This window comes from Choristoneura fumiferana, chromosome 7 (genome assembly GCF_025370935.1).
Source record: "Choristoneura fumiferana chromosome 7, NRCan_CFum_1, whole genome shotgun sequence".
Lineage (NCBI taxonomy): Eukaryota > Metazoa > Arthropoda > Insecta > Lepidoptera > Tortricidae > Choristoneura > Choristoneura fumiferana.
This window is the reverse complement of record NC_133478.1, coordinates 6680839-6700600: the sequence shown is the minus strand read 5'-3', so window position 1 is coordinate 6700600 and position 19762 is coordinate 6680839. Positions and strand designations below refer to the sequence as shown.

At 36.2% G+C, this 19762-nt stretch overlaps 1 protein-coding gene across 1 annotated transcript in view; it reads left to right on the top strand.

Annotated features, from left to right (window-relative positions):
- LOC141429578 (transmembrane protein 151B-like) overlaps positions 1-6751 on the top strand; it is a 59425-nt gene extending 52674 nt beyond the window's left edge. The window contains exon 8 of the mRNA XM_074089956.1: positions 38-6751. Within this exon, the coding sequence (XP_073946057.1) occupies positions 38-946 (909 nt within the window). The 3' untranslated portion in view covers positions 947-6751. The remainder of the gene's footprint in view (positions 1-37) is intronic.
- The last annotated feature ends 13011 nt before the right edge of the window (positions 6752-19762 follow it).

The following is a 19762-nucleotide window of genomic DNA, read 5'->3' as shown; positions in this document are numbered from 1 at the left end:
TGGGTGCTTAGGGAACTGAGATTATTTTTTTCTACAGATAACTAAAATATTCGGCACAAACTACGAGCTGGATGCCAGCAGGCAGCTGGATATCGACACTCACATGTCAGACACACTTCCACCTGTTCCTCAGAGAAATTACGGGTGGGCCATCGCGGACGAGCAAAGTGCGCTGTTGTGTTCCGCACCCCGCCCACCCCGAGCACTTCCCCTGTCCCATGCCTCCACCGTCGACAGCCTCGAGCTATTCGCAGCCATCCGAGAGAACTGTGCCTTAGTCCCCTCCTACTCAGAAGCCATGCGCATCGATGCTGCCCTCAGAGAAGATCCATCAGAAAACGAACTAAACAACGTGGCAATCAACATAGAACCAGAGCTACGGCCGAACAGACCAGCCATTAAAGCGGCCTCATTCGATGACCCCGGACACAGGCCCAGAATCCCATTAACAGGCACGCATTCTAGTCATAGCATTTCAGCTAGCGCCAGGTCACATGAAGCTAAGCAACAGAATAGGAGATCATGGGCGGGTATGGTATCAACAAATAGAACGGCGAGACAGATTCTCGAAGAGATCCGATCCGCTGCCCCAGTTTGTTACCAGCCAATGCCAGAGACACAGCCGTCACAGATTAATAGAAACGCTGAGAGTACGCTTTACTTTTCAAGGGAATTGTCACCGACGTGTTCTAGAGATCCCTTTGGCGGTCGAGCGCAGACCACACCGACTGATGAGCCACCGTCTTATGAAGAAGCGCTGAAGCTTCCAGCTTTAAGGAAGCTGACGCGATCAATCACGGGCACCGATCTAGCCGGACCCAGGAGAGCTTTTCTAAGGGATGTTCTGTCAAATAGGAGGTCTTGCCTCGAAGGGGTGGGGGTGCTTGCTGGGGCTAAGTCCGTGAGACTGCCATACAGCGACCCCAGTGACGAGACACCTCTATAGCGCTTTTATAAAATCGTGCAATTATTGACTCTATGGTGCATTCTTTACTCAACTAGTGGTGCCCGCGGCTTCGTCCGCGATAAAGTCTACGTTTTTATTCTGCCTCTATTTATTTTATTTAGCGGTATTGGGTACTAGTGGCCAGAACCAAGCTGTAAATAATATAAAGATAGTTTAGTTAGAGTTAGTTCATTGGAATTTGACATTGTTCAAGAAACAACAAAGTGGCCATCATTCAGACTAAAAATAGACCTATTCTATGTTTTAGATTTAAGGTACGAGTCGAGTTGGCTTTGGTGTTGGGAAGACGGCTTGAAATAGGAATAATCGAAGTAGATAGTTTAAAGAAAGAGCTTGCACAATTATTACTATTTAGTATTCGATAGTTGTAGATAGTAACGGAGTACATTCAACGTCGGCTTGCGTACAATTTATTGTAATTAATTGTAGATAGGTTTTAAATGGATCCGAGATCCACTGGACTAAACAACAAAAAACATTTACCTATTTGATACTCCTTTCCCCTTCGCCCGCGTACGTAACCGGAGTTTCGTAACCGGGTGCGGAAGAAATTTTTTTCGGTCTTTTTTGAAACCGGTTACGAAAGAAAACTATTTTGTTCTTATACGAAACCAGTTACGAACGAACACTTTTTGTTCTTGCACGAAACTAGGATCAGGGATCGACTTCTGGTTTTTTACTGAAGCTTATTTTCACAGTAGTGTTTTTTTTTTCAATCAGAATCGACACAGACATAGTATTGACTTTTGTGTATACTTTTGGCCCTTCGGGCCGATGTAAACTTAACATAACCTAAACCTATCTATGATTCTGTGTCGATTAAAATTGAGAAATTAAAATTTGTGAATGAGTTTCGAAATAAGATTCTATATTCTGTATGGGTAACCAGTTTAGAAAACAGAATTATTTCTCTTCATTCGAAACCAGGTTTCCGAAAAAGAAAAATAATTCTGTTTTCTAAACTGGTTTCGAACCTTTGGTTTCCAAAGTGGCCGAAGGGCTCCTTTCAAAGAGAAAAATAAATAAATTTATGAACAGCTTCTTGATTACTGCGGTCTGGGAAAGCGCTTTTTTTAAATGACCCTCGTATATTTTATTCTACAAAAGAATTTTATTTTTGTCACTGCTATTAAGATTTTTCTTTAGAAATGTAAAATCACCATTTCGTTCGTAGGCTTTCAGAGAGCCGTCAACAAGTTATTGTGAAAGGAGGTGATTACTTAGAATGAGACTTGTGTAGTGCGTGTATAAGGCAGTGCCTTACAGCGTCATTCTTTGGGCCCTAGACATTTTTGGGACGTAGCGATATTGCGTCTTATGAATTAGGATTCATTTACTTTTACCTTACGAAATTTCGCGAGAATTGGAAATGTGTTTTATAAGTGAAACAGGGAAAATATTTATGTAGTACCTACATTAAATAATTTAGACAGTGAGTTACAATTTCGTATAAGACTCGACCACCTGAGATAATGTTGGTGGAGAACTTATCGTGAAATTGGGATGTTACCTTATCAGATGAGTGCATATTGCTTGAGTCAATATTAAGGTACCGAAAAACGGGGTGAGTAGGGACACAATTCAAGTTCAAACCTCGATAAAAAAATATTTTCATATGTGACAAGTTGATTTTATAGATAAAAAATGTTCCAGTGCTTTGAATTTTAGATTAATAATGGTTATCCGTCGTTTAGTTAAATAGTTTAAACAATAAACACTAAAGTATAGGCGAATTCCAGCTCACCCCGCAGTGGGGTCAGAAGAGATTGGAACAAATAAATAAAAAATGACGCTAACAATTTACCAGAAAAAAGGAGATATAATATGTCTAAAAATATAACTAAACTACTTTAGAGCAAGCTGAGCCAGAAATTTTAAGTAGCAAGTGAAAACACAAAATATTAGTTCTATCCCCGCTCTCCCCGCAATCCCTTCTCACCCCGTTTTACGGTACATACACCGCGAGTTTTATTAAGAGAAGAAATTGCTGATCTACTCGTAATTATTAGCAAAACCTTATTTTATCTGCCGTAAAGCCTAGTTTAGACCTGCACGAAAAAACATGCAAGTTGCATTACATTGTGAATCCTTAAAACCAACGAGTTTGTAGTGGCCAATCGAACGCCGCAATGTAATGCAACTTGTAATATTTTTCTTGCAGGTCTAAATTGGGCTTGAGAGTATACGAATTAGTACATACTGTCAAGCAATATAAATCCGACTTTTCAACCAGTAAATCATGAGAAGCAATGTCTATACGCTATATATATACAGTGCACTAGTTCATTAATTATTATAGTAAGTATATTGTATTTGTATACTAATGTATACATAAATGTTGTTTAGAATAAGTACGGCCCGCGTGTACTGGATTGTTATGAGCATTTATTCTAAACTTGTTAATGTCTTACTGACCCTTTCTCCTTGTCCGTCCTCGTCTTCTATGCCTACCTTACTATTATTATTTTTATTTTTGACTTGCTTACTATTCTACTGTATTGAATAATGTTTTTGTAAAAGTATTTTTCATCTTTCTAAAGTTTATGCACATCTACTATCCATTGCTGACGGGTCTAAAGCGTGGTTTCCATTGCGAGTTCTAGTTGGTCTTATATATTGGTGTTTTCATTGAGGCAAAGCGAAAGGCAACGTTCGCAATCAACTATCACATTACTAAGAGAAGTGGGGCTAGATGTAAATATAAACTAACATGATTAGTTACTTTTGGACGTATCCTCTCTGCTTCAATTGTCTATTAACTAAATGGCGAATAAAACGGCCTTTATGGAACTGGCTCCGCTTGCATTGGAAACCACACTTAAGGGTGAGTCTACTTTGCGAACATTTACTTATTCCGAGTGTACTTGTTTACCTATTTGGTGAATACGGCGAAGTGTAATGCAAGTAGGTACAAATGTTCGCTAGCTAACGTAACTACTAACGTAACTGTTGGACAAATGCGTAGATCAATTTGTGAGCATTTACATGTTTTGTACTTGCAGTGAAGACCGTGCTTAATTTTGCCAAAAGTGATATTAATGTAATTTACCGTTAAGATGTTTAGATATTTGACTAATTAGGCGCACTTTGTTCAATTAATGTCAAGTACGTCAGTCAGGAACCAAATTAGGTATTTTGTGAGCCATATAAGGAGAAGTATAAGATAAAAGTGCAAGAGCCAATAGCTGCCATCGTTAATTTTATGTCATTAGCAATTAAGGTGACAGCAGGGTGGCATCTATTGGACATTGTGTCGAGCATTGGGATGTTTACCTTGTGTCCAAAAATTGTTTTTGTACTTCATGTGCGGGGTTACACTTACAGTCGAAGAGTTAGAATCGTAAAATTCTATGACATGAAAATGTTTGTCGAGGAAAATCGTTATTAAAATTTACGGTACAAGGAGACATGTTTTACTAGTTAAACTACTTTGAATGTGAACTACAACAGTGCCATAATAGAATACAGTGAACAAAGAAACAATGTATCGTGTTATTTAACGATTCTGTAAAAATATTAATTAAACGTTATCTCTAAACATGTATACACGCACAGTCATATGAACAGTATATTAATATACCTATGTCTAGAATAAAAAAAATGTTGCACGTTTCACTATACTCTTTGCAATGGGTGGGTAAAACAATGGTTAATTCGTATGAATAAGTACGATTTAATTTGCGTTTATAGACTGCATTCATGTTTTATAAACTACAAGGTGTTTTAAAATAATTATTCGGAAAAAAATATTGGTCTGACTTTTTTCGAGACATTTCGTTCATGAAATTTAAACTCTTTTTCTTTAAAACCGATCAGCGATTTCAAATTCAAATAGTCAAAATATAGCCCTAAATTTTATTCACTTATCCAGAAAAACACACGACGGGAAAGTACTCCAAAAATAACAGTTTTCAATTCGAACTAGACCTGCCCTCTCATTGCCCAGTACTAGGACATAATATTATAGGTTTAATATCTGGAGCTGAATTAATGAGTGTATAATTTTGGAATACCTACTCGTAGGATAGATAGAGTATGCTAGAAACTGCATAGAAAACTCACAAAAATACCTAATTATAAATCAAGTGCCGTAAAATAAAGAATCTTACGTCGGTGGGTAAGTTGTAATTACGCTTTTACTATACTTTATATAGACGTATTGTAAATTATTGATACACATACTTTGATCTCATTGCGAAGTTAAGAGTCAATCATAATAACTTATTTGTAGACTGTTGTAAGTAAGAAGGTGCAACTGCAACTGTGGGGCAATTCCAACTATCCTTAGATGGCAACGAAATTAGGATAGTTTGACATACCCCACAGTTACGTTTCGCCTTTTTCATGTATTTCAACGTTTGTCAATGTATTTGTTCTTTAATTTTTGTACTTATAATAGTAATAAATGGTTTACATACATACATTAACTCTATAGAGATGTGCTACTGCACCTGTGTGTAAATTTCTTTAAATAACACCGAAATTATTAAGATTAATTTGAAATGCCTCACTATTATATTAGTTCTGGAATGAGAGGTGTATATTACACGTGTATGGCAATTCAAACCACCCTTAAATTATACCGAAACTATCTAGGAAAGTTAAAAATGCCCCACATTTACATAAGCTTTGTAAGGAGGGGCTATTGCAGTACTTGATACTTGAAAAAATTAAAGCATTTTGTGCATAGTATGCGTTTAAGAAAAAAAAACCTAATAGTCATGAATTACGCATTCTCATTGCTCAATTTAATTTCACATGCAGCAGCCGATTTCTTTTGATTGGTCCAATTATTGTTTCAGCACGCCGGGAATGAAATTCAGAAATTATATTCTAAAAAGTCGTATCGTATTATGAAATACGTATTTGATACGACCTGTTTTCGTAATGTGTTACATTGTTATCGTGTTTTACGAGCCATGAATGAGTCAGCTGTTAAATGTACATATTGGGCAGTTTTGGGTACTGGATTTAGGTCGTCTATGGCCACATTTTCGAGCAGTGTTGTGAAAAAGTAGTAGGTAACCACTTTTTGTATTGTACTCTTTTAATGTGAGCTGTATTTGTTCATGTGAAGCACTTTGGGCGAGGGTAGTAAAGAGGTAGCATTATAATGACCAGTGGATGTCATAATCTGAAGACTTGACACTTTGTAGCCCCGCCATCTATCTGATGTGTTTACTCGCTCAATGTAGACGACACTTAAAAGGATTGTGTATCCACATGGCGATAACAGTTCACACCCTCTGAACAATAAAGGCTGACTTTGTTTGTTTTTTTTTATATAATTCTTAATTGGGTAACCTTAACGACATTAAGACTAACACTTATTGTTTTATTTAATGAATAAATTGTAAAACTAATTTCGGTCATTACTTTGTTTAAATAATAAATCAACATTTTATAATACTTTCTAAGAATTAAGATTGTTTTGTGATTAACGCCATTTAAAATAATTATCGTAATTAATTAAAGTTCAGGGAGTGGAAAACGTTATTGCCTTTTGTATAAAAAGGAAAATTTCCACTTTTTCTTCACAATCTTGAAATGCTCTAAATACCTATATAAGGATTGTTTGTCATTGACTTCATTTTATCACGGTTAAAAATTATAAAATATAAAAATGAAAGTTGTTTGATGTTAATTTATTTTCTGACTCTAACTATATTAAAAAGCTTTTAACAAAGTTTTTTTGCTTAGTTTTGTTAACTTTGACAATGTGATCAAAGAAAAAATAAAGTTACGCTAAAAGTAAATCAATATTTTCGATTGTAAATTATTGGCGAAGAAGAGAAGTTTATTATTTTCAATAAACTATGTTATAAAGTAATAATTGTTTTAATTTATTTTAACATTTCCCTTAGCCCAATATTTAGCAAAGCGTGATGAAATTTGGGATGCAAAGTTAGAAATATAGCAACAAAGAAAATTACAGATGCTTTTAATAAAGAGCCTTTCAATAAATTTGAAGTTTTTTTTACATACAATACACATCGTAAAATATGACATTTCCGGGCAAATTAAACAATGATAAATTGTTATGGGAACTAATAGACACAACTTTAGAAATAGATACCTGTGAGATATGTTTTCAGTAGGTAACTGGTTCGTAGCTGGCTGCAACTACTAGCTAAAATATATGCGTAAACAAGGGAAACATGAATTACTAGACAATATAATGCATTAACTTATTGAACATGAAACTACCGTGGGACTCACTCATATTAAATATAATGATCCGGATGTTTCCACAAGGGTATCGGAGCACATACGCAGTATGAGGAAACAGGACGACAAGGGGGGTCTGCTGTGGCCGAGCACTCAATGGACTCGGATTTGACGCACTATATCAGATTTGATAAGGTATCAGTACTTGCGAGGGAGAAATTTTTCATTCCGCGGAAAGTGCGTGAAGCCATCGAGATTAGTCGTCGGCCGAATTTCAACCGAGATAGTGGTTGGACGGTACCTCCGAGTTGGAAAACGGTGTTAAATACTCGTGCTGCGTCATCGGTGTGTGTGAACGTACCTTTACAGAGCGATGTGGTTAGTGTTGTGTGCTACCCTACATTTGACAGTTGTAATGATGATGAAAACTCGGGTAGTTGTGTGCCGGTGTCAGTTTCGTCGGGTAGTCGCGCGAGCAGAGCAGCGGCGCGCAGTGCGCGTGTTGCAGCAGCCGCTGAGTCGCGTTGCTCCGAAGACGAAGGGCTACGGATTAGCCCGAAACATGTCGAGCTAAACTCGATTTAAGACGTGAGTTATCCGGGTCATTATATTTAACATTAACTTATTGAGATTGCATGAGAGGGCTGACCGTGGGCGAGACCGCTTTACGTAGGTGTAATACATCATCACGCCGGAGATAGCTGTTTGAGGAGTTTTGGGCGGGTTTCTTTAGGGGCTCTTTGATTTTAGCACAATGTCCACAAGGCTCGACTCTCGCAAATAAATATATCAGTACGTCAGTTTGATTTAAAAAATCTGTTTTTTTTTTGTTATATAATAGGTACGAGTATAAACAAAAAAATACGGACATACAGGGAGTGAGGATGGTCAGAGGATCATGGGGTTTTAAATTCAAGGTTCGATTTATATAACTGAGCTAGTTTTAAATAAATAAATAAATATCACGGGAAAATTCACACCAATTGACCTAGTCCCAAAGTAAGCTTAGCAAAGCTTGTGTTATGGGTACTAAGCAACGGATAAATATAATCATATAGATAGATACATACTTAAATACATATAGATACATAAAGTAGTAGTGTAGTTATATACATAGTTTTTTTCTGCAACTTTTTAAATTATGATCACTGTTAATTTTTTTCTTGTTCATACAGATTAAATGTAATTTTCAATGTAAGCGACATAATACAAAATTGAATGTTTATCTACATAAGAGATGTCCAATAAATATAAAAAAAATAAAAAAATTAAAGGCCCCGTACCAAGAGACAGCGATAACACCGCAATATCCGATACATTTAACGATTAAACTTTGAGGATCAATAAATTATCATAAACGTAAATAGCTAGCTTAGTGCTGTTAGTCGGGGACATCCTGTATAGCCGGTAAAATATTTCGTGTCACGTGTCACGTCACACCTACATACGTACATTTTTAACGAACTTTGAGGCGCTTCATATTTGTAATTTTTCGATAAATTGACAAAAGAAAAAATTCGTGTTCAATAGTTTTCTCATAATCTAACTGACAGATTACATACTTTTTTTTGACAAAGAATCTACCCAATTAAGGGCGAAATAAAATTATAGGAAGAAAAATGATTCAAACCTACCTTTGTAAACAAAGCAGTCGATTTTCTTTCACAGTATTTGCATTCTATTTTATACATTCCGTCCCTACAAAGTAGCCTGCCCCTAAGCTGGCTTTATCTCGTTCATACAATAGTGGTTTCGTCGCATGAAAAATACCGTATTTATGGCGCTTTTATAGAGTCGGTGACGATGACGGCCATAACGGGAGGCGGCTTAGTTCCGTAAATAAAAATAAGTTTATAATGTTGCGAGTAAAATCTTTATCACTGTCCAGGAGCGACTAACCTCAGTATAAGGCAGCCTGTCCACTGGAGCGGAGCGAGGTAGCGGAGCGGAGCGGCGAACGAGATAAAATCATTTATTGCATCAGAGGGCCAATTGCGCAACGTTTCTGACACTCTCGATCACAAATGACAGTTTTTGTATGCGAAAACTGTCATTTGACTGTGATCGCGAGTATTAGAACCCTCAGGCGTTACTTTGCGGAGGTGCAATCAAACAAGTACAAGTAATTACTTTTCTCACCTGTGACTTTATGTTAGCTAATTCTATGCAACAAATGTGTGTTTATGCAGTTCCAACTATCACCGCCACCACACTATACTGACGCGTTTCGAACTCAACCAGAGTTCTTCCTCAGAGCAAAAGAACCGTTCACCATGCTACCAGATGTTAGAATCTTCGTTCATTATAATTCATTTCATTCTTCTGTTAGATGTTGGTCTAAGTCTAACATCTGGTAGCATGGCTTGGTGTACGGTTGTGCCCAGTGTTGCCAACTCCGAGAAAGTCGCTAAAATTAATTCCCCAGGATTCGCCCAGGAGCGAGCGGACTCAGGCAGGATTTGTCAGGTTATTAAAGATAGAGTATTTAAATAAATAAATGCAAAACTTAGATATGAGAGAAAATTGAATGTCTTGTTTTGAATATTTTTTAATAGCTAAAGCTAGAGCATATACGAATGGAGCTTTAATTAAATTTGTCGCTTTCCATATAGATCTCTTGGCATTGTATAATATTCTGTTTCGATTTGTCAAAAAATGTATCCATTATTGGTCCTAGAACTGTTTTAATTAGTATTCCACAAGTCGCCAGATAAGTCGCTAAACCATTTTTATCGTCAAAACTTTTTTTTGGTCGCTAAGACTTAAGCAAAAGTCGCTAAATTGGCAACACTGGTTGTGCCGCTCTGCTAATGAAGTATGGTTAAGTTCGAAACGCGTCAGTTTAGTGTGGTGGTGGTGATAGTTAGGTTTGTAAGTAATTATTTATAGTTTTAAACTAGGATCCTTTAATGAGTGAAACTAGTGGGAAGTTATAAACCACTATAAACACAGTTAAATTACTATACAGGTAGAGAATGGCCCTACATTTAATTGGGTCCGTGTAGTAATGACAACATGACAAACCTACGGTACAACCCCAAATAAAGGGTCAAATAATTTATGTTCTTTAATATTGTTTACGTCTAAAGTTTGCTTTAAAATGGCCCTTATTGTATATAAGTATAGGAAGTTGCTACTTAACATTAATTTATATACTGTATCTACCTATCTACTTTTATGAGTTCTTTTAAAATGAATCATGCATAGATCTTGTTAGGTAATAGCAAGCCGTGACGTCACTTATTTGCAGATTCAATCAACCAACTGAGATGAGATAATTTCACACGACAAAAAAAACTAAGTCACACTAATTAATTACAATCGCTGCTACGAAACGCTAGCGAGTTGATAAAAGGCGAAGTTGATAAAAAAGTTGGTAAAACCGAATTGATAAAAGTTAATCCTGATCGATCGCGTCTCCAGAACCGCCTTGTGTAACAAGTTGTGCTTTCCAATAATGAGCAATTTAATAAAACACGCTCTCTCCCGCTTTGCTGTAATCTCTCTGAACCGGGAACATTTAAGAGCTGTGGTCCTCCGTAAACGCAGCCTTTCCGAGACGAAAATTAATTCCTTGCTCAGAGCAAATTGGATTATCGAGAGCCCTCCCAATTTTACCTCTTTAATGCGGGATCGATATAACGCTTATAAAGAGTCCTGTCTTTGGAACACTTGAAGCAACACTGTATTTGAGTATTTTTATCCTACTAATATTATAAATGTGTAAGTTTGTAAAGATGTATGGATGTTTGGAGGTTTGGATGTTTGGATCTTTGTTACTCAATCACGTCTAAACTTTTCGAAATTCGGTATACAGATAGTTTAAGACCCGAGCACGTAGGATAATTTTTATCCCGGAAAATTTCATAGTTCCCGCGGGATACTTAGCGATGAAGGAATACTACGCGGATGGAGTCGCGGGGAACAGGCTATCTCGAGAACTGGGTACATTCCTGGGCAAAAAAATCCGTTTAGTCTGTCGGTTAAGTTATTTGTCAATCACAGAAAATTATACAAAGATGCGCGTCAAAATGCATTAGTGGGGGCAGTGACGTCCTTAGTAATAAGTGTTTTGGTAAAAATTTCAGTTTTAATACAAGCATTTTTTGCTGACTGTACTTTTTATTGACTGTATTTCCTGTCTGTTCTTGTACTTGTATTGTCACCTAAACTACATATTTGCATGCGAAATTTCAAGTCGATGCCAATACCAATTTTCAAGTCAATCCAACTAGGTACTGGAAGTTGGTCGAATTTAACTTCCAAGATTTGATTACAGACAGACAGAGAGACGGACAACGGGACAGGTGAAACTAAATAAAATCTTGTAAAAAGTGTACGTATGTAACGTCACACGGAACTTTAACGTGTCCATTTTTTTTGTGTAACTGACAAGAAAAAATACGTGTCCGATATTTTTTGTACATCTAATTCTATTTTTCAGGAAACCAGTCCATTATTTGAGATATAAAAGTATTCTGCGTTCGTATCCGAATCGTTATTTATCTACTTTTAAAACTTAATCTGAATCCGCGCAACTGTTCACGCGTGATTGAACCACAAACAAAGCAACAAAATATTTCCCCAATTATAATATTAACAAGTTGTATGAGTAATGTTGATAATAAGCAAGGAATATAAAGCGTTACGGCGTAAAGTAATCAAATTAATGCCAAGGACGTGAATACGGCCTGTAATTAATTAAATTCCCTGTGTAAATTAGTTTGATGTAAACAATGCTTTGCGACTGTAATTATATTCAAATAAATCGCGAAAAACAGTAATTTACTAGGTCTATTTACCTTTGGTTAGGGAAGTATTTACCGTAAGTAAACCACTTGTTTATCTAGTAATGAATGGTTTATGACTGTTAAATGTTTGATAAATATTTTTTCTTCTTAAGATAGGTACGCAGAAAAAAGTTTTTCGTCACACTTGCTCGTCAATGATGGATGTTATTCCATGCCTGCAAACTAAAGGACAATGGCATCAATTTTCCCGGGGGAGTTATGGATTTACGTATGGTTTTTCTCTCAAGGGGGTTATGACTTTAGTTTTAAAAAGTAGGTAGGCACGTCATTTCAGACTAAAGAGGTTTCAAGTCAGCCAACCTTTTATTTACAACCTGATACCATAAAAAGTTTCCACGCATCATGAACTTTGTTATTTTTATATTTTAAATTTATATCAAATTGTTTTGCAATAATTTTAGTATTTTTTTTTCCAATTTCGTAATAGCCCCTCAGCTAACGTTCCGCGCGTCAATCCGTAAACTGATATTGTAACAAGTTCTATTTCCGACAGTAAATAGGCCAGTCTTCCTCACATAGCGAGTGTCCTTAACACACCTGTGTTTAGGAATGCCATTATGGATTCTGGTTTAGTTTAGTTTAGTTTATTTATTCATTCAATACATCATTACATTATAATTTACATAAATGTGGTGAAGAAGAAAAGCTTATGGACTCTTTAAAAACTTCCATAATCTGGCTACAGCTCATAGATTGTCACCGCGCGGTTTATTAATTAATATTTTTCGATTTTGTATATAAATTGGGTGAGTTTGGCTGTGGTGAACTAAGGGTGATTTAGGCAACCCGATGGGATTTGAGTTGTATGAAGCCGACGCCACTGATAAGCTTAACGTATGAAATCTCATTACGATACAGATATCTGTATCGTAATGAGAACCATTACGCTACAGCCGTGTTTATTATAGAATCCAATTTCGTAATGCTGGTCATTATCTATGGTTTTTGAACGCATAATGGAGGATTTACTATATGGGTGTAGATAAGAAAAGTTTTTACTTTATGAATAAGATGGTAAGAGTTTGAATGTTGATTGTACTGTCAATCACTCACATGAGTGCATCTGCTAGATCGACTAGATAGTCGATCCAGATGCAAGCCATCTGTGATAAAATAAGGTGAGCAACAATTACTATTTCTTGTAATTCTGGAAAAGTTATTTATGTACAGTAAATGACTCGTTGCTGGAGATACCAATGTTCAATAAATAACACTCTGCTGTCACTTCTATTGCTAATGACATAAAAATGACGACTACTGGGACTATGACGAGCACTCGGACGTTTACTTTACTTAAAAATATTTTCAACTTTCAAATCATTTCAGCGACGAGCGCTTTTCAGCCCGATCGGCAGGTGCATGCCCAGGAAAGGGAAGAGTGGCGGAGAAAAGGGGAGGCCTTTGCCCAGCAGTGGGACATATTACCGGCTACATACAAAAAAATATTTCAGGCAGGGTTAAGACAGATCAGCTGGAAATCATAGCTTGGTCTTCCACATCTTTGACCTTTAGATATATCTCCATTAAACACTGGTACCTATCCATCACTACAAAAAGCAAATTATCATACAAACTTAACATTTAATCCATCATCACATTACAATATCACTACGCTACGTGTTTTTCCTCAATTAAAGCCATCATCAGCCCAACCCGAAACCAATACGACCGCCGAACGATTAACAAGCCTAATAATGGGCACTGTCGACTCTTGCATTTTTGAGTTTCACCAACCCTTACCTGTATCCCTAAATTCAATCAATGTCCTTGCGCTTGGTAGAATCCTATGATTTGTTGAGCTCGACCCAATTCGAGCCCACGTTGATTCAACCTGGTAACTTTATTTGGCTACGTTTTTCGGCCGTTTTCCTCGTCGCAGTTCACTTGTTTGCTATAATTTCGGATCCATTTACATTGGATCCGTTCCATATTTTTTGCGTTGCGTTGCGTGTTTTATGAGTAGGTAAATTTGTTCTGTGAGTTGAATTGAAATTGACAGCTAGTGATGTTATGACTACCAGGTACTGTGTATAATTTGTTTAGTTAAAAAATAAACTAAACAGCTGCTTTACCACTTTGTAGACAGGCATTAAGTTTCAAACATGGCAAGCTTGAATGTAGGTATTTTGATTCTTAAGTGAGCTTTAATTTTTCAAATCAATTAAGGATGTCTTTACATGTTTTGTAGTACCTACACTGTCCGATTGTGTGCCTGGTTCAGGTTACGTGTATACTTTCGTTTTGTTTTGCTCCAATACTCAAAATTCCAACTATTATTGTTTAATTTATTTATTTATTTATTTGGACCTTCAACAATAAGTACACAGTAATAATATATTAGTTTTTATTTAACTTAAAACTGACCGTGATTGACCCTTATCTCACCTGATGTTAAGTGCTGATGAGGCCAAATGTGTATCTCACCGGTTCAGTAACAGCCTATAATATACACTCTAGCCTTGAAAAGCCGTAGATTGTATTTATCCGGAAATACAGACGACGGGAGCAAATTCCATTCCTTAGCAGTTCGCATTATACCCATAACACAAGCTTTGCTAAGCTTACTTTGGGACTAGGTCAATTGGTGTGAATTGTCCTGTGATATTTATTTATTTTATTTTATTTTATTATGAAAGATGAAGCAAACTGCACGCAGATGAAATAAACGTATATTAATAGTATTAAACTCAAACTCAAACTCACAACATTTATTGACAAGAAAAACACACACACACATTAATTTACAACTACCCATAGCCACCATAAACGTAGACTAGTTCACCCCTATGGCTCAGTTAGTCAGCTACAGTTATCTGTAAGTTGTGAGTGCGATATCATATTAAACACAAAACCGACGTTATCTCAAACAGAACACGCATTGATAATTGCAATTCTAAATTACTGGCTTCATTATTTAAGAGACAACGCGGTAATAACAGGCAGTATTAAAAAAAGCCGTCGCAGATTACCCTCGCCCTTTTCATACAACCTGTCACTTGTAAAAAGCCTTTGACTGGAAGCTTTCCCTGTCTCTGAATGCCACTTTATCTCGAAACATCCGATTAAACGTTGAACACAGAGCTTTGGTGAACCTTACGCAGCATAAATAAGCTTTTCTCTGAGAATTTCCGAGCTTCGAAGCTATACACGACAACCAATGACGTGTAAGCTCGCGTTTATTGAAGCTTTTTGACGTGTACTGAGCCTCCTCTACCTGTGGAGTTTTTAACGTTTGAGAACTATTTGTACCTATCATGTTCACGTTTACTTGTTATGATTTTTTTGATAAAAATCATTTTTTTTTTGCTTATTGTGTTTACTTACTTTGCATTATGATCCAAACTACATTTAGTCAGATTTCAAGTAACTCTAGTAACTAAAAGTGGGTGAAATTCTGAAATCAAATAATAAGAGGAATAACAAAAGATAGACAGTACTGTACGAATGCGACAACTTTTTGATGTACACGTTTCTTAAAATAATACACGTTATCATTTGTATTTCCTTATTTAATGGCGACCGCCTGCAAAGGTGCCTTTTTGCAATGACGATCTTTACCAATGAACTAAAATAATTTCCTTGCTCACCCGCGACCTTACGATAGCTAAGCTTATGCAAAATATGCGTGTTCATGCAGTGCATACAGTGACACAACCGTACACCATGCTCCATGTGAGCATGGTGTACGGTTGTGTCACTCTGAAGATGAGCTCTGGTTGAGTTCGAAACGCGTCAGTGTAGTGTGGTGGTGGTGATAGATGGGTTTGTGTGATTTGTGTGTGTTCTTACAGTGTGGAGGTGGAGGAACTGCATGAACACGCATATTTTGCATAAGCTTAGCTATCGTAAGGTCGCGGGTGAGCAAGGTAATTATTTTAGTTCATTGATATGGACTTCCGCAAAGTAACGCCTGATTCAATAAATTAGACGATCTTTACGTAGTAGACAAGTAGTACAAGACAGATGTAAGTAATAAAATAAACACAACGTGACTAGAGAAGTTTTTCTATCGATGCCAATTCCAATGTTTACTAAAAAGGTTACAAAAATAAAGTAAATTGAAGCTCTTGAGCGTCATGAAAAGCAAATATGAGAAGCACAAAAACAATTGAGTCCTTTGTAAAACAAATGAGAATTATACATTTTTGACAAGGGTGTTTGGTACGTAAAGACCGGGTCCGTCAATGACAGTAATGGACAGTGACGTATATCCCTCTTTATAAAAACAAAAAGGCCATTACGGTGAATATAATACAATATGTACTTATTGGCGCCTAAAAAGCTATATATAGTAAATCCCTTCTTGCTAGTAGTAGTGTTTTATACAGTGCTGGCATGGATGGGACTGACGTTACCTACTATTTTTATGGAGGGTAGAGTAAGAAAAATTCACTCATATTGGGGAGCAGTTGCAGAACTGTCCAGCTGTAAAGCCCAGTTTAGACTTGCAGGAAAAACTTACATTGCTAGGTCATTAAGGGGACGAGCTTGAAGTGATCAATCGAGTGCAGCAATGTAATGCTACTTGCAAGATTTTCCAAACTATATTAAACTGGGCTTTAATTGCAAATAACAGTTCAAATCCCTCCAGAGAGGCACCAGAGTACTCGTAGAAGAGAGTAAGAAATGAAGTTGAAGTTGTTTATGGAGTCTCACTTCAGTGAGGCGATTTCGTCAAGTGCCTCAAGTCAGGCGTTTGTTTACATCCGAATTATCTTTATTTACTGTTAAATGTCTAATTAAAACTTTACCGATGCTAGGTATTTAGCATTTGGCGCTTTAAAATTTAACGAATCACTTCGTTCCCCATTATTTCATTTGTATAATTTTACTTGTCATACCATCGTTTGCCATAAATACATAGAACTGTGCTGTTTTCAGGATTTTAATGTCATCTTACAGAATGCATTAGATTAGGTTAGTTCAATATCAATTCCGAAAAAAGTACCGTTTCAAAAATAAATTAGTTTATGAAAATGAAAATGATGGAAAACGATACATTATCGGACATGAAATTCGGGTAAACGATAGAAAACCAAAATTTACCTACGTGCTAGTGCTACTGTATTGCCACGTATTTAACGTCTTTCAAATACACAGAGAAGCCTCTCAACCTCTAACGTCTATAACTTTTCTATTAGGAAATGGCAATTTGATTGTATCCAATTGTAAGTTAACGTAAGTTTTTTTTTAATACAATAAATCGGTCATGGACAAGAACCAATAATGTTTTTTTTTCGAACGAATCCTACTTTTTTTAAACTTATTAGTTTTAACATTAGTTTTATTAGACTAATGTTCAAATAACTTATGATCTGAACTAGTGAGCTTTAAGGCATTGCATCCTTGTTGTCCATTACTGGGTACTAGTGCTTAATATGTCTATGATTGGTGCCGTCATCCTAATTAAATAGGTTAAAAAAAAACTTAAGTGAGTCGCCTTCTAGGGTCAGCAGGTTAGTCGGTATAATTACATTTCTGTGCCAAAGAAATATTCAGGGCGCCCGCTAAATTGCCAACGAACCGGTCTTAACCAAACTTTAAATTTTGATTAAGGCAAAATCAAGTTAAGCATATAAATCGTTTCTTAAAGCACAAGGAGGGTATGAAGCTAGATTTTGTTCCTATCGTCTGGTCACTAAAAGCCGAAACAAAAACAATTCTGCTCGAAATTGGAACCGTGCGATTGTGAAACTGTGAAACAAAACCCAGACAAATAAAAGCTTTTTTCAACGGAACTCTAAAAAAATTCTGTCACGAATTTCGTTTCAAAAAGTATTGTGCGTTCAATTAAACGGAATAACTGCCAAGATTTATTCATTCGTTTTATTAATTGGTATACAAGGTGGTTGTAAGTCATCCTACAAATTTGAATACGATATTTGATTCAACATCGGTATAAAAACATGATTAAAATGTTAAAGGAAAACAAAAATAGTGGTTCATGTTACTGTAATATGAAACAATAAAACAGCATTAAAGAATGTCCTTTGATGTTTAAATATTGGCTTGTTTTAGCAGTAATCTTCCATATTTGATATTTTAATTTCGCATGACGAATCTGATTGCGTATTTAATTATTTAAATCGCATTCCTGCCCCACGCCTTAGCATAACAAGCTGTTAGAATAAGAGAACAAATATTTTATTTTAATTTCTTAGATTAACATTGCGATAATATGAAAAGAATTACAATTTGCCGTGAGTTCTTGCATTGTAGAAATATTAAGAAATAATTACATTCCTCGGCTTTTTTTCTTCGAGTAAAATATAGCTCGTTTTGATGCCGTACTCACAAATGTGAAATAATATTACAATACAATACAATACAAAGACTCTTTATTGTACACCAGACATAGTAAGCGATACAGAAAACAGATACACAGAAAAAAATATTACAAGGTGAGCAATAGGCGGCCTTATCGCTTAAGAGCGATCTCTTCCAGGCAACCTTTTATTAAATAGTGTGTTGGCAACAAGTTTCCACGATTTGTTAATTTAATTAAAGCGTTGTTTGTGTATTAGCATTGATGTTTCTATGTGTGGGTGCAAAAATCCCATTGGCATAATTTTATATTACATTTATGTTTTTAACCATGTGACTTACTCGACTTCAAAAAAAGGAGGAGGTTATCAATTCGGTTGTATATTTTTTAAAACCACTGGAGCTAGAGATTTGAAATTTGACACGCGTATTCCTTCCGGACCACAGAGATGTATCTACTAAGGTTGTTCGAAGTTCTAGCAGAATAGACAGCAGGTTATTTTTATTTTTCCACAAGGGTGAGTAGGACAGGACAAGACGGCTTTAGCTGGTTTGAAATATATATTTTTTATTATTTACTGAGCGGCAAAAAACTGGCGTTCAAATGTATGCAGTAATAGGTATAATTTTGTATGTAGTGGACCAAATTTTGTGCCGCTAAGTATATTAATTATATTAATTTAATAAATCATGAATTTCTGTTTTTTCCACTTTCACTTCCGACTTCGCTTCCGTTAACCCCCGCCTCCGTATCCGTCTACGTTAAGAAAGTACTCGTTACAACCCTACCTACTGTAAAGACTAGACTAGAAGACTACTATGTTCAAATGCAAATCTGTTCCCACACGTAATTTAAGTTTTCCTATTTACAATTTTCCCCACTCTGCTGTCCTGGATGTATGTCACCGGAATTAAGTGTGTACACTTGAATAATGTATCTCAATTCAAGTACCAGGATAAACGAGGCGGATAAATGTACGGAGAACACTCATAAAATATGACGTTGACTATGAACATATGGGGTAGTGAAATGTATGCCATTTGTTATTGTTGGCTTGAAGATACTAGGTACTCGAAATGTTCGGTATTCTTATTCGAGTTACTAAGAAGCGGAATTCGTATGCTTATGAACAGTTAACATCCATTTTTAAGGTTCTGTAACTCAAAAGGAAACACCGTTGTAGGATCGCTTTACTTACGGTCCGCCTGTCGGTCGGACATGAAACTTTTCTAAGTAAACGTTGGAAATACCAATTTAAAATCACTAACAAAAAATTGGCAGTTATGAAAAAGTGTATTTTCATACAAAAAACCAGTTGTGTAGATTTATGGAATTTGGCAATTTACTAAGAAGTCACAACACCAATAATTAAAGAAGTCCGGAAAACATTGATCACGGTTTTTAGCCCCCGGCGTAAAAAGGACGGTATTTATTATAAGTTTAACGCCCAAATCTGTCTGTCTGTAGAACGGATAGTCCGATTTCGATCAGGTTATTTTTAAGTGAAAGCTAGTTTTCTTGCGATGGTTCTTAGCTATGTTTCATTAAAAC